The sequence below is a fragment of the Fundulus heteroclitus genome, chromosome 2 (assembly GCF_011125445.2).
Source record: "Fundulus heteroclitus isolate FHET01 chromosome 2, MU-UCD_Fhet_4.1, whole genome shotgun sequence".
Taxonomy (NCBI): Eukaryota; Metazoa; Chordata; class Actinopteri; order Cyprinodontiformes; family Fundulidae; genus Fundulus; species Fundulus heteroclitus.
In genome coordinates this window covers 24,922,717-24,937,794 of record NC_046362.1, presented here as the reverse complement: position 1 = coordinate 24,937,794, position 15,078 = coordinate 24,922,717, and the positions used below count along the sequence as shown (strand labels likewise).

The following is a 15,078-nucleotide window of genomic DNA, read 5'->3' as shown; positions in this document are numbered from 1 at the left end:
GGTAAGGGCCCGGCTATGTACACAGCATGACTAATGAGAGGGATGACGAAGGATCGAAGGAGGACGGAAAGGAAAACATCACGCCAGGGTGCCAGGCTTTGCTGTACTAAATTATTTCAGGTCTTGGCGATTTTATAGCAGCATTTTTTTTTCCCCCACAAGCACATACACTACCTCAATACTACGACTGAAATGTGATGCGTTTCTGTTTTAAAGACCCTTTGTGTGTTGACATTTTGTAAAGTGAGCCTGCAATTGTGATCGTTTTCCTCTCACTCCTCTGCATTCTGCATTCATCCTTGTTGCGCGGATGATTCATCACAGCTGTGACACAGCGAGCGTAACGTGTTACAGCTCTCACAGGCAAAAAGACAAAGTGTTATCTGTGTGGAATGTTCATTTTATTCGCAGGCACGTTTGATTATCAGTCGGAGGAGACGGAGCATCTTGGTTTCTCTTCGAACCGCTTCGCGGGCATCCAGATCAACGACGTCTCTTCTTGCCTTTGTAAAAATTACCAGTTTTATTTCCCCGCCGGTGTTATTCTCAAAGCGAGATGCTAAAATCTCCCGAAGTACCGCTAAAGCTTGATATCCAACTGGGGAAAAAAAAATGTTGGAGAAAAATTGTAATCCTTAAGATAATGGTTTAAATAGAACCAATCAGAGCTGGGATTTATCAGACTTTTTTTTTTTTTTTTTTTTTTTAAGAAATGTGACCCAATTCGCTTTTTCATTTCAAACGTTGCTGGAAACGGTCTCATCTGTTGGTCGTTTGATCACAATATCCCTTTAGCCTCACCCCTACTTCATTTCCCCCCGCTGGAACTCCCACTACTTATTTAAGTGCGATGCTGGAATAGACTGCATGGAGGTTAGAGAGAGGAGCCCTGAGGTATCTCCGCTGAATGGAGTATCAAAGAGCGATGGAGGCCGTCTGAAGCGGAGATGGATTCCTCGGCCTGTCTCGTCTCCACCCAGTCATTGTTCATGAGGGCGAGTTGCCGGAGTGCTGTCTGTACCTGCCACTTTTGACAGATGCCTACTGTCATTTAGTCTGAGATGGTCTACAATCTCCATTCCCTTCCCGGTAGAGCCAGATCTCATATGAGCCACAAAGTCGGCGACCGGGGAAAGACAAATAATTCCTTCTCAGTTAATATTTCCCAGATGTGCCACGTGGATGCCTAAAACGGAAAAGAGAGAAGGTGGAGGGTTGTTTTTTTTTTTAGACAAACAAAATAAACAAAAACAGTAATTAACCATATCCTCCTTCAGTTCAAAAGGTTTTATGGTTCAATCAGTAAAAATTAACCATAACACCATTTTACACAGAATTTTCCCAAAATGCCACTACAATAAAGGAAAAAAAAAAAAAAGAGAACTACTGAAAATGCTCATCAAAGAACTAAGATATGCATCTTTTTCCCTAAGTCTCACTGTCATGTCTCATTACAAATACACCTTAGTGGACACAGAATTCAGTATGCGGATGTTCACCTTCATTTTTTATTTTTTTTAACCAACCTTTCTGTTATAGATTTGCTGGAGAGCTTTATACACTGTGATTTTCAGAAGACTTTTTATTCCCCCGAAACTTTTTCACATTTTGTAACCACAACCCAAAACTTCAAAGCATTTGGTAACTCGGAATACATCTGTATGATTCGATTGAATTGACTCCTCGGAGGGGAGAGTACCTTAAGACTATATGTGTTTTGACTTAAATAAGGCGAATTGAATTCTATTTAGCTTTGTAATAGAGCACAGAGCGGTGCATAACTGTGCATGGAAAGGAAAGAGACACATGTTGAAGAAAAATGTGAAAAGTGTGACATGCATTTTTATTTAGCAAGCTTAGAACATTGTTTTATAACCTAACCCTTCTGTAAATGTCTCCACATCCCTAAATGCATTCGGTTTCATGTTGTAACATTACAAAATGTGAAAGGTAAAGGTTTAGGATTACTTTTGAAAGGCAATGTAGTGGTTCTCTTGCAAGGCCCAGCTTCTGCAGTCAGAAAGCCTCACAAACCACAAATAAATTTTTTTGGCATACAGAGAAGTTCATAACAACACTGAGGATGGTAGACCCTGAAAAAACAAGCTTTATGTGCAGATTTTAAGAGCAACGCGTGATCTTCATTTGTGATGAATACACCAGGGCTGATAAAAATCCACTTGTTGAATAATCTGGATCAGAATAACCGAGGCCTGTTTGTTAGAAACTGGCCTCCTACCATTGCCATCATTTATGGGTACTAAGGACTGCTTCTCTAAAATCATTGCTGATGCCCTTTGCTTCTCCTTTTTACACGGACTGGTAAAATTAAGCTATTACAGAGGTGATTACACTAATTGATGGTAGGTTAATCAAGTTTATTGGATCAGGGCCACCTGGATGCCATCTTAATTCCATTAAAAAACAAAAAAGTAAGGGTGAACTTGAGTTTTCCCTCACACCACACAGCAGATGGGTTACTGTCCCATTTTTAATACCCAAATACATTATGTTCCAACAAATAAAATAATTAAACTGAAACATAAAGAGCACGTTCATATTTCTACTGTAGATGTTACTGTTTTAGATTCAGGTTTGGTGAAATTTTATTTTTTTTAAAAAGTATGCCGATATCTTGAATTTTGAGTTTCATCTTCTTATTTATTTCTGAGATTTTCACAGTGCTCGTCTCTATGCTCCTTTTTCCACACACCTTCCATTTCAGAAGTAAAACACATGGCGCAGATTGGAAACCCCTACAAAATAAAAGTTACATTTAAATATAATGGCAAGTTTTATCTGTCACAATAAATTAAGGCAGGTATTTCAGCGTGACCGCCAGTGGTTGTTCTTACTGCAACCCCATGGCAGATGACTCCAAAAAATCTGGGCTTAAATCCCGACAGTAACGACTATTACATTGATTTTTCTGTGTGTTTGTGTAAATGTGAAGAGACCAGGGGGAAAACTAAAATAAGAAAGCACATTACCTGTCAGCCAAGCAATACATTTTCTTGACTGATACAAGAACATGCAGTCCAAGAGATTGTGCGGGTATGGCTCACTGCAAACAAGCTGGTTTTTTTTTGGTTTTTTTTCCACATGAATACACTGTACAGGCAAACAACGCATCCATGTAAGCATGTGTGTTTTCGGTAAAGAAATCTGCATCTTGTCCGTCTCTTTTATTCCAATAAACAGAATCATAGAGGTGTGTCATAAACGTGAAGCCGCAGACTCCAACCGTCCTTCCTAAAAGGTGTGCCGGAGAAACAGGCTCTATTAACGGCGGCAATCAAAGCTGCATCACCACTAGCAAGCGTGTCACGTAGCTAATTCAATCTCACAAGCCATGAAGCAATTAATTTATGTCAATACAAATACACAAATAGTCCTTTTTGGCCCCGTCAGGAGAGTGGAAGGTCTTAAGGCTGCGCTTCTGTTTATTTGCACATCCTCGTGCCTCCGTGTGAACATGCTCAGTGGTGTGGACCTGGAAGAGCAGGTGTAATTGGGTGTGGAGAGAAAAAGAACACAACCTTGTGGTCGCGCTGCCTAAATGAGATCAGACAATCTCCTTCACTCCATTTCCTCCACTGACAACAGGCACATTGCCCCCACCTCCAGGCGTCTTATTATTGCCTTGGGAATAAGAAATGAACATAAGGAGTGGATGATTATTCTCTTTTTTGAAGGCACACGTGCGTGGCGAAAGCTGCGGCAAAGTATTCCTCCCCTTTTAGATGTCTTTTGCTTTTTCTTTTATTTGTCACACTTGAAAGATTCAGATTTTCAAATCAATAATATCAGAGAAAATCACAGTAAATAACAAAAACATTTTTTTATATGGTAATATCATTCAGTATCATAGAAAAAAAAGATTATATAAATATAAACCAAGCAGGCCTTATGTGAAACTTGCCTCCTAAACCTAATGTGCAAGTATGAACAGCCTACTTAAGCTCATGCCACAGCATCTGAATTGGATTTAAGTCCAGAATTTGACTAGGCCAACAAAAATCTTTATTTTGCTATTTTGAGAGCCATTCAGAAGTGGATATGCAGATACGCTTCATATCCTTATAACCCAAGTACCCTTCAGCTAAAACCCAAACTGCTGGCAGGACGTTCTCCTTCAGGATTTTCTGGTACAGAGCAGAATTTATTGTTCTACAGATTACAATAAATCATCCAGGTCCCGAGACGGCAAGGCAGCCCCAGACTTTCACATTACCATCACCAGCATGTTTGACTGTTGGGACGACGTTCTATTTCTGAGACGTCGTTTTATTAGATTTCCCCCCCCCCCCGCCAGATGTGGCAAGATGCATACCTTCTACAATTTTGTGTCATAAGTCCACAAAATGTTGCATAAAACTGTGATTACTGATCAAAATTACAGTTAGTGGCTTAGGCAACCCAGAGCTATCTCTATAGTTATGCAGCTATAGGCTTATAACTACAGACTGACCACTTTTTCTCCACACTATTTTCTTCCACTACTCTCCAATTATGCCTTATTTGCAGCTAATGTGAGATTAACTTTATGTTCTTTCTCTCCTCTCTGTTAAAAGTTACACCTGGCCTCCTACTTCTGTTTAGCTGTAACACCTTCCTACTGCCGATAACTTCGTGTTCTCTTTCTGTAGACGATACACTTGACCCCGTCCTTACCCTCTCTTTCCTGGACGAAGCAACTGAAGGAGGCCTTGGTAGGAATAGCTTTATGGACTGAGTCTTTCATCTCATAGATTTTACTACTAGCACAGAGCATATCTGTTCAGTTTAGTTTATGTCCTAGATCAGGGGCCTGCAACCTTTACAATCCAAATAGCCATGTATGACCTCAGTCTAGCAACATAAAAGTCATTTAGAGCCACTTGTTACATGACCTTTGGATAAATATCTACTGTAGGATTTTTGCTGTCCTTTTGTAAAGATCCACCAATTTATATTCTATTTTCAGGTTTTAAAATAAAGAAAAACATAAAACCTTTGCAGAAAGAGGATAAAACATTAGTTGGCTCTTTATCATTTTTGGCCAAAAGCTATTAAGAGCCATTGTAAGATCCAAAGAGCCACTGGTGGCTCGTGAGCCGCAGGTTACAGACCCTTGTCCTAGATGAAATCAGTAAAGGAGCTACTGTGGCCATTGCCTCGTTATTTTTTCTTTAACATAGAAAGTACTCCTGTAGTCTCAAACGCTGCTGGTGGTCCTAGTAGACTGGCAGTCACACTGAGCAAGGCTGTACTGGAGGTCTCTTCGTGTTAAAAGGATGTTTTCCTGTCAACTGTTCTGTATAAGGAATTGCTGCAAACTCAGTCACTTCATGCAATTCACCTTAGTTTTCTTAGACAGTAAACTTTTTCAATCGACATTACAAACTGAACTTAGCCGCGTGTTTTTTTTTTCCTTACTAAGATTGAGTTGCAACATAACTGACTTTAACTCTATCTATATGAATTGACTGAAGTGATGACATATTTCTGGATGTAAACTGGATCTGTTCAACAAAATGTTTTGATGCATTCATTACGAATAAGTGCAACAAATACGTAAATAAAGAGAAAATGGACTCGTTATGTTTTCTCCATTCATACATTGTGGCTCTAAGTGGGATTTACTGCAGTACCTAAGCTGCAGAAATACCACTGTAACCTTTGCAGACTAATTTAGTTCAGTTACTTTTTTTTCTCACGATTTAGTGAATATGTTTAGGTCATAGCATAACCTGTTGATCTTTTACCCTATGTTACATCTGTCAGACATGTTCTACGTAACTGATTCTTTATTGTACAACAAAGAGGGTTTAAATGTTTCAGGGCTGGTTCCGCAGGGTGCAAGCCTGTGAACGCCTAAGAACGAGGTAAGAGGTAAAATAGCTAGAGAATGCAAAATTGTCCGTTGCCACCGAGGTAGCAAAGAGCGGTGGCTAAATGAGTATCCCTGAATCAATATGTTAGGGCCGGTCTCTCAATTATGGGCTGAGAGGGCGTTCTTGGCTGGATGAAGCAGCTCAGGTAGAGAGCAGGTGTGGTGCTAATGTGTGCCAGATGGTCCGTCTATGTGAAGAGGAGAGATGAAGAAAATGGGCAACAGAGAGACAAAGACCTTCAGATCGAGTTCGGGAGTTGATCAACATTGTTTTTGGCTTGTTTGGAGGCAATAATTTGGACTGTTTAAATGCATCTGCAGAGGGAGAGAGAGAGACAGAAAACGCCAGAGTGAGACAGACAGACAGAGAGAGAGACAGGGAGAGAGAGAGAGAAGAGAGAGAGAGAAACCCCAAAGATCGCTCAAGCTCTGCCTTCCCCTGTTCCTAAACCTCCTATTCCCAGTCCTATCTGCATGTGCTGCTGCTTTGAATTTTAATGAAGAAAGAACTTGAAATTCTCCCCATCCAGAATCCTTCTTTAAGCCACTTCATCACTCTTCCTGTCTCCATCAATCATAGAAAACCCTTACATGGCTGTAAGGTTTTTTTTTTCCGCTGATACCACCAACTTGGTTGACAGATGTTTTTCCTGCCCTTTCCCGGGTTTTGCATGAGACAAATAAAACACACTAATGTTTCATAAAATGGAAACATAAATGTCATCTCCTACCTCCAGTCTAAGAAGTAGGCCGTTTATTTATAGATTTAAAACCAAAACCGTCAAAATAAAACAGAAGGAAATCTTAGACAGTCAGACTCCTGTCTGGTGTCAAAGTAAGAATACAGAACAAGATCTTGCAGGTTTTTTTTTTTTTCCGGCTGGTGACACAATAACAACCACCTTGAGTGGAAATATACAACTTCAGTGCATCTTTGAGCAGCACTACTATAGTAAAATCATTTTATTGTTAAAACCCATCCCACGTATCATTAATGACAGCGTCTCAGTTCTGATTTTAAGGCAACAGAATCAATCACAATCAAAACAAGTTGCTGATATGTACACAAAACCGTGGCAATACATCATGAGTGATAGTTGCGACTCAGCAGGTCAAGGTAGAAAGTGCATTCGCATCTCTGGACTGCAATCCGTCATACGCTGCAGACGGGTCGAGAGTAATGAGCCTTTAAATTACAGTACACTATAGAGCTGATAAATGCAGAAAGGCTGTTTTTGCACAGTTAAATAGAAGTTTGATTTTTATCCAATAAAGACTCAGCAACATTTACTAATCAATAGATGTCAGACTATACCCTGGTTGTGATAAAACATCCGAGAAACACAGGAGGAAGTGTGAAACAAATCGAAAAGCTTTCATAAACAGCTAATAGAGAGGTGAATGCCACAGTATGGCGGAGAACGACACACCGCCGTTGTTGCCTTTTCCCTTTGTCCAATCAAAGTTAACGCCCCCTGAACGCTGATGTAATAGAGTTTCACCATTAAATTGGCCAGATTTTTCCTTGATCAGCTCTTATCGGTGACTGGCAAGTAAAATAGTTCAAAATCAAAACATTTTCCCCAGGTAATGAAATGCATTACAATAAAGAACTTTCACCATTTTGGACAAAAAAAATCATCGACAAATATCATTTACTTTGATGCCGTTTGTTTTAGAGTAGAATAAAAATTAGGTGAAGGCTAGGGATTGGCCAAGGACCTGCCTGAGACCCTCTTGTTATGAAGTCCTTGAATAAAAACATACAGGTTTTACAGGATTCCCAGCAACGTTTAAAACATCTAATTTCTCTTACAGGCTATTTTTGTTCTCATTTAATATAAGCCAGCCATAATTATTGATGGTGATGCTCCTTTAGTTTCCGTATTATTACTGGAAATACTCCTGGTCTGTTAAATTTGTCTTTTGTGTACGTAAGGACAAAATGGCCTTCTTTCGGCCAGCTGAACTGCCTTTCTCTAGGTCCCATAAAGCTGAAGAAAATGCCAGTGACTCTGGCACTTCTCCGACTTCTAAACCAAAAGACATTAAACCATGATAAAGATGTGGTGGAAAATGCTGACGCTTTAGAAATTTGGTACACATGGACTGGCTCATTTCAATTAAGGACATATGCTTTGATGAATACAGCTGAAAAATAAATATTTACATACACTGTATAAAACGGCAACTGGTTTTTACTCACTGTTTGACATTAGACAACCCTTAAATGTGCTGCTTCATTGCATATTATTCACATTGAAATTAATCTTCTACTTGTTTTTATAGAAATACTAAAGCATTCTCACAAGACATTGGCCAGGAAATTAAATCCTGGGCACAAATGGGTCAACCAAATTAAGTTACAAAGTGGATTAGGGAGAGTAAAGTCAGAGTTTTTGGAGTTGTCACCACATAGCCACATCTTAGTACCATTAAAAATTGTGTACAGAGCTGATGTGCCAAAACTCCAGCAAACTACTGTGAGAAAGGACACCCAAAGGATCTGACCCAAGTGATACAGTTTAAAAGGCAATTCTACCACATGCAAAGATTTTTGTTCATTTCTGAATGTTAAGACAGTAAAAAAATGAAGAAAATCTCTAAAATCTTGCTTGTTATTTAGCAAACATAAATAATCTTGGTAAAAGAGGAAAATCTTCATCTGATATAGATTAATATCAGTGAGAAAAAAAAAGTTATGCATTTATTTTCTAGTGTATGTAAATATGTGATCTCACTTCTTCGTGATTATGTCGAATTCAGAAAGAACCAACAGCACGTTTTTAATTCTTTTTTTTTAATCTGCTGTATGCTCCTTAAAATAAAAAAAATAAAAAATAATTGGGTGGAGTAAAAATTGGAACCAGCATGCCAGACCTCAAAGAACGCCGTAAATCGGCATCGTCCAGACAAAGCCGGATTAGTGCACCTCTGGATGTAAAATAATCTCTTGAAGATTTAAGGCAGATCGGTGGAGTCTAATCGGCAGAACCATAATTATACTCCAAATAAATGAGGAGTGTAAACCACTGTGTCACATACTTTTGTTTTCCTAACATCTGTTGAGCTTAACAGATGCTTCGCACAGCTGCCTTACCCAGCTCCTCTCTCACCAGTAAGCCAAAAGATCTGGCTGGCTGTGGAAATTGAGCCTGATGGTAATTGATTGCACATAGCTTGAGTGCTTCAATTAAAGAAAGTTCGTAGCAAGTGAGGAATTAGGAAAGTTTTGAGTGTGGAAAAGATGTGGCCATCCATATTTGTCACTGCAGCTTTCTTTCAAGGTCACTGCCAGGGAAAAAAAAAAAAAAAAGGAGGGGGTGCGCAGAAATGACTGACAGTGAAGGGGCCGGCCTGACGGCTCAACTGGGCTGTCAGCGGGCTGAAGCAGATCGTGAAGGACAGGTGGATGCACGGGGGAGTCTGCTCGGCTCACATCACGGGGCGTGGTCCATGGACGGGCCAGAATCATTGTCTTCCAAATCCCGCGGGTCCATGGGGTTTGCCCTTGGCTCCGGCAACCTGGAAGGATAAAAAATAAAATGGATAAACATCACATAGGAAGCAGCACTCCAGCTGTTTTCTTTTTTTTTTTCCTTCTTCTTCTTTCACAGCCACCTGCGTGCAGCACAAACACACAAACTCCAGCTCCATGCAGACGAATTATGGAAATATAATAAACCTTTGCGAAATGTAATCAGCTTCAATCAAGCGTCGCCTTAAGTAGAAATCATTCATTCAGTCAGGGCTATATTAGTGCGACAGAGACAAAGTGATAGCTGAATTGCAGGGACCTGTGGTAGTCTGAGCCGGGCTGATAGATTCAATTTCACTTGAGACCGTCTCCACTAATCATACGCTCTAATTGGACAGTGCGGGGATGGCGGCAGAGCTCTGCCGCTCCATGAAAGGTAACTCTCCAGGAATTTCTCCCTTCAGCCATCAATATTTTCCAATTAAATCTGCAACAGTGTATTCCACCTTCAAAAAGAGTACATGTCACTAGGTTTTTCTAAACACTTTCTTATTCACTTTATGATGGTAATGCTGTTTAAGAAAAAATCCAATTTAATGAAAATTCTAGTTAGATGCCATTCAACTTGGTTTTTAAATGTTTCAACAGTTTTTGAAGAGTAGCTTTGTCGAGTCATTTGTGAATTCTTACAAGATGAACCATATAAAACATAATTTCAGAGAACGCAGGAAAGCTAAAAGGTTTTCTGAGTCCTCCTCACTGAGCATTCGTGTGCTACATATATCTGCTGGCAGAAAAAGAGAAGTTTCCCATCATTTATTATACATTTTGAAAGAGAGACTCATCCCAGTCAAGCCTACAATTAGCATCTCCAGAGGAGGAAGACACATTAAGGAATGCTGAGAACTGAAGCCCTCCTATAGGCATAACCTCTCAAATTTCTATATCGTCAGGGGTCAAGTACTTTCAGGTGTTATTAAAACTGAGACATCTTGGAAAAGCATTCATGCTGCGTCGACTTCTCCACATGTTACAGTACAATCACACACCTCAGTGTGTTTTACTGGGATTTTATGTGACAGGCCAACACTCGGTCCAGAATAATTGTGAATTGAAAGAAAAAAAGACACGAGGTTTTACAATAAAATCTGAAAACTGTGGGATTCATGTGCGCTCAGCCCCTAGGTCTTCTAGGGTATGTGTGCCAGCTATACACATTACTAGATTTGTGCAGATATTTACTTACAAAATCATTCAGGCTCAGTCAGGTTGGATGGAACGTGTCTGTGAACATCCATTTTTAAGTCAGAGTTCTCAATTGGATTTATGTCTGGACTTTGACTGGGCTATCCAACCCATGAATATATTTTGATCAAAACCCCTCCATTGTATCTCTGGCTGCACTTTTAGCCTCCTTGTCCTGCTGGAAGGTGAACCTCTGTCTCAGCCCTTTGCAGCCTTACCTGTATTACACTGTATTTAGCTCTATCCATCTTCCCATGAACTCTGACTAGCTTTTCTGTCTATTCTGAAGAGAAGCATTCCAACGGTAATGACGCCACCGCCACCGCTGTCTTTCAAGGTAGTGTTTTTAGGGGGATAATTTAATGCAACACAGTGTTCTGCATGTAGGGCAAAACTGTTACCAAAATTTGGTGTTCCCTGATCAGACCACCTTGCAAGTCTGATATATTCTCTCCATTTTTGGATGATTAATTGAACTGTGCTCTGTAAGATGTACAATGCGTGGGAGACCATTTATGATCTAAATAGCCGCTTAATACTTCTTCACAAGTTCACAAGAGTACCCTGCTGCAGTTACAGAGCGCTGCCATTTTTACAATTGATGCTGGAAGAACACACCGGAAGTGTAACGAAATCGCCAAAAGTCGCTCTCGAAATGTTGACTGTTTGGACATCCCTGATCACCTGACTGTAATTCATGTTCTTCATGACTTTAACAAAAATCCGCTGAACTCAGGTTTAAGTTTCTCATCCATCAACGATAGGGTTAGCCCTCAAGGGAGACAATAAACCGCAAGTATTAAATTAGGTTTAGGTATTAAATCCACTGACCGTAGGTTTAGGTTTCCTTACCTTTCTCTCATTCTCAGCATATCATAACGTCCAAAACCTTCGGAGTGAACTTCCCACGTTAACTGTAAAAAGTGCCGCTGTCCTGCGACAGCAGAAGGGTGCCTCTCTAATTTCATGTTTAACAATGGTCACTGGTGTCGATCAGAAACAGGTGGACTTTATCTACTAAGGACATGGGTTGTATTGGGTTTTAGGGTACATAAGTAAACAGGCATGAATACAAATGCAATGAGCAGATACTATTTTTGTTAGTAGAAAAAGAAATATGTGTATCCTTTTTCTTTAACCCAGTTGTGTCTTACTATTTGTGTTTCATATAAAATCCCAAAAGAATATGTCTAAGTTTGACATAGAAATATATAGATGTAAATCCTGGGCATCAAAGATAAAATAAATAACTGCACAACTTAAGTATGTATATATGCAAATAAAGGATGAAAACAGTAGGGCTACACAATCTGCAAGAATACAATTAATTACAAGGCTGTGAATCCTTATCCATGTCAATGTTGCAAGCTATACTCCCTTCCATTCCATTTTCACTGCAAACTATTTGAAACTTAAAGTAGCTACAAAGCCACTCACAAAAGCCTGCTTTGAGTTGTTGCTTATTCTCATACAAAGCTTCATTCTGTCTGAGGTGACGTTCTTTGGTAAAACCCTAGCAAATTTCACGTGTGACTGGCATTTTCTTCCTGGATCTCCTAACAACCAAATCAGTTCTTCTGTTCTTCAGGGAAGAAGAAGAAAAAAGTAATTACACATAAAATCATGGCATAACCTAAAGCAAATGGAGGCAAATAAGCTAATTATATCCAAGCAGTCTCTCCTAAGCCTTAGGACACAGGGATGTAAGACATTTTTTTGTCATTCACACAAGAAAAAGACCCTTTACTTGAGATAAAAAAGCTGGATATTTGATAGGTAGTGGAGTAGAAAAAGAGAGCTTTAGCATACAACAAAGTGTCAGTCAGTGGCTGATAAACCTCTTTCAAGTTAAGGTCTCTGCTTGACTCTCTTTTTGTGTCTGTTCATTTTCTCTGTCCTAAATAAAAGCCAATTTCCCCGTGTGTGTGTGTCCCAATGACTGGGTTCCTTCCCTCTATGAGTTATTCATGAGCTTTAATGCAGTCGATGTTTTATTGATCAGAAACCATCATTGCCTTCTCCTCCTGATGTGACCATGGCCTGGGGGGAAAAAAGAGGAGAGCTGACGGCTGTGAGCCTGACCGAAGGACTAGCTGGGACTTCCCTGAAACATACCTGATGCCCTCCGGGGTGATGGATGGGCGGCGGCCATTGTGTGTAGAAATCTGGAACACTGTGAGAGTGTGCGCGACAAGGAATGAGAAAAAGATAAGGGTCTAGATAGGTCTGATCGAGTGGAAGAAAGCTAATCTTACTAATGTCTCCTCTTCGAGCGAAACAGAAACGTTTCTCTGATTGCCCTAAGAGAAACCCATCGCTCATGGGAGAAAACCTCAAGCTCGTGGTAAAGAAAACAAAAGGGTAGGAGTGTGCATGACGCCGCCTAGACTTTGACTTTTGTCTCCCTCTTTCTATTTTCAATTTGGCCTCAACCCTGTCGAGCCCGCTGAAAAACAGAGAATGGATGGGTGCTTGCCCTGATTAAGTTTGAATTCCCTATTCTTGAGTGAGAAAATGCAGTACTCTTAAGTCATCATCCGGAAACCCTCCTATCACGCTGTGGCAGCCTAGCTGGCTCAATCCAGCCTCATTGCCATATGAATAATCATACTGCAGTAGCTTGGATTTGCTTTATGAGCCTCTGAGGTGTGTGCGTGTCTATGTGTATAAAGATGGAGAGATCAGGAAAAGGAGGAGTTGAAGAGCAAACTGGGAATTGCCCCTAGGGGAGTGAGGTTTTTCTTGATTAAGCAAGGAAGTTAAACGAGAATAAGGCCATGTACATAGACCCCATGGCAATCATCCAGAGGGAAAAATAACCATTCCAATTTGCATTCCCAGGCAGTAGAGATGCCATCTTTTGCATATTCCATCACATATGAAGGCTGAACCCATTCCTTTAATGCCCTGAGGCCTTATGAAGTTTTTTTCTAATGATTTTTTTTTTTAGTAACCATCCTTTATGGTTGCTGAAACAGCCCAAGAGAGCCAACTTTTATCCCAAAGTTCCTGAGAAGCAGCATACTTGGCTTATGGCTTCAGTAGCCTAAAACAGATATCTGTCCTCAGACAGCAACAAAAAAAAAAATAGATTAAAATGAGAGATGCATCCCAAGAAATTGTCCAGTGTCTGGAAAGCTGCCTTTCAGCTTGACTAGCCCAAAAGCATGGGCTGACTGGTCAAAATCTAGAAATCTGATCTTTACCCAGTTAGCAAATGCACAGCTGTTCTGTGTGAAGAAAAGTCAAAGCTAGGTATTTTCAGAATCAGTAAGATGCTTATAATGAGGAAATAAACTTTACGTTCTGTAATACGTCTTCATTAATAATTGAAAACAAATTTACATTAATATCTCTACATATTTTAAGGAAAAGCATGTTTAAACAAGAATTTCTCAAAACATCTTTTTAAATAATTCTTGAGATAAAGAATCTCAAGACAAAAAAAATGAATAAAGCTTATGTCACGGTCAAAGTGCAACATTAAAGAAATATACTCACTTGGAATGTTTTAGTAATGCTAGCCGCACCATTGTGTAATTTAAGATGCTAAGCACAGTTTAAAATGTTACCTGCATAATCGTGTTTTTAAAAGAAAAGAAAATCCTGTTAAAAATAATTCAAAGTAAGAAGTAGGGAGTTTTGAGAAAAATTAAACAGATACACCTTATAGGCCCCTCCCCCTTGCTCCCTGAAGCCCTCCCTTCAAAGCTCCTCCCCCACAGCCTGCTGTGCTGCTCCAATTTTACCTTTTCTTCCCTTCTATTTTCTTGTATTTTTATTGTGTCATGTCTGGCAGTGTAGCATTAAGAATTGCTGTCTTAAAGGTGCATATTCACCTTATTTGACTTTTTTTATTTATAAGTCTGTAGCTCACTCTGGTTGCATACAAGGTTTTTAGGAAATATTGTAAAGTTCTGCTGGTGTATTAGTTGTTATTTTGGTGATTTATGATTCGTTTTTTCTCAATTTGTTAGTAAATAAAGCCTATCGTGTTTATTTAAGATAAAACAGAAGTGCGTCACTGTGCCGTAGGAAATAAAACAAGAAAGCAGCTAAGGGCTATTAGCATCTCTCTAATTGCAATACTGCAGTTAGATGGCCCCATGTCTGTTCATATCTGCTCATCGCACCCATTCTGGGGCTATATTTAGCTTCAAAAAGGACCATCAATCTATCAGGATGAATTCTTGGTGTATATATCCTTATTTTATCATGATCAAACAGTTTTTAGACTTTTTTTAAAGCATATAATGTGGCTATATACCTTTAAAACCAAAATGAGCACAACAGTTTGTACTTTTGCAAGATTTTTATATCCTTTATAGCTTTGTTTTTAAACAGTGGCACTTAAGAAATTGGCAGCTTTCCTGTAAAGCAGGTTATTTCTCTGCCATTTCTTCGCACAGCTGCAGACCACCAGCAACGTCAAGCTTGAATGATGATGTTAGCGGCGCAAACACAAGAGTGATCGACACTG

General features: G+C 39.7%; 1 protein-coding gene across 1 annotated transcript in view; it reads right to left on the bottom strand.

Annotated features, from left to right (window-relative positions):
- Positions 1–6,589: 6,589 nt before the first annotated feature.
- trim44 (tripartite motif containing 44) overlaps positions 6,590–15,078 on the bottom strand; it is an 85,000-nt gene continuing 76,511 nt past the window's right edge. Inside the window, exon 6 of the mRNA XM_012853269.3 lies at positions 6,590–9,400. Coding sequence (XP_012708723.2) covers positions 9,316–9,400 — 85 coding nt within the window. The 3' untranslated portion in view covers positions 6,590–9,315. The remainder of the gene's footprint in view (positions 9,401–15,078) is intronic.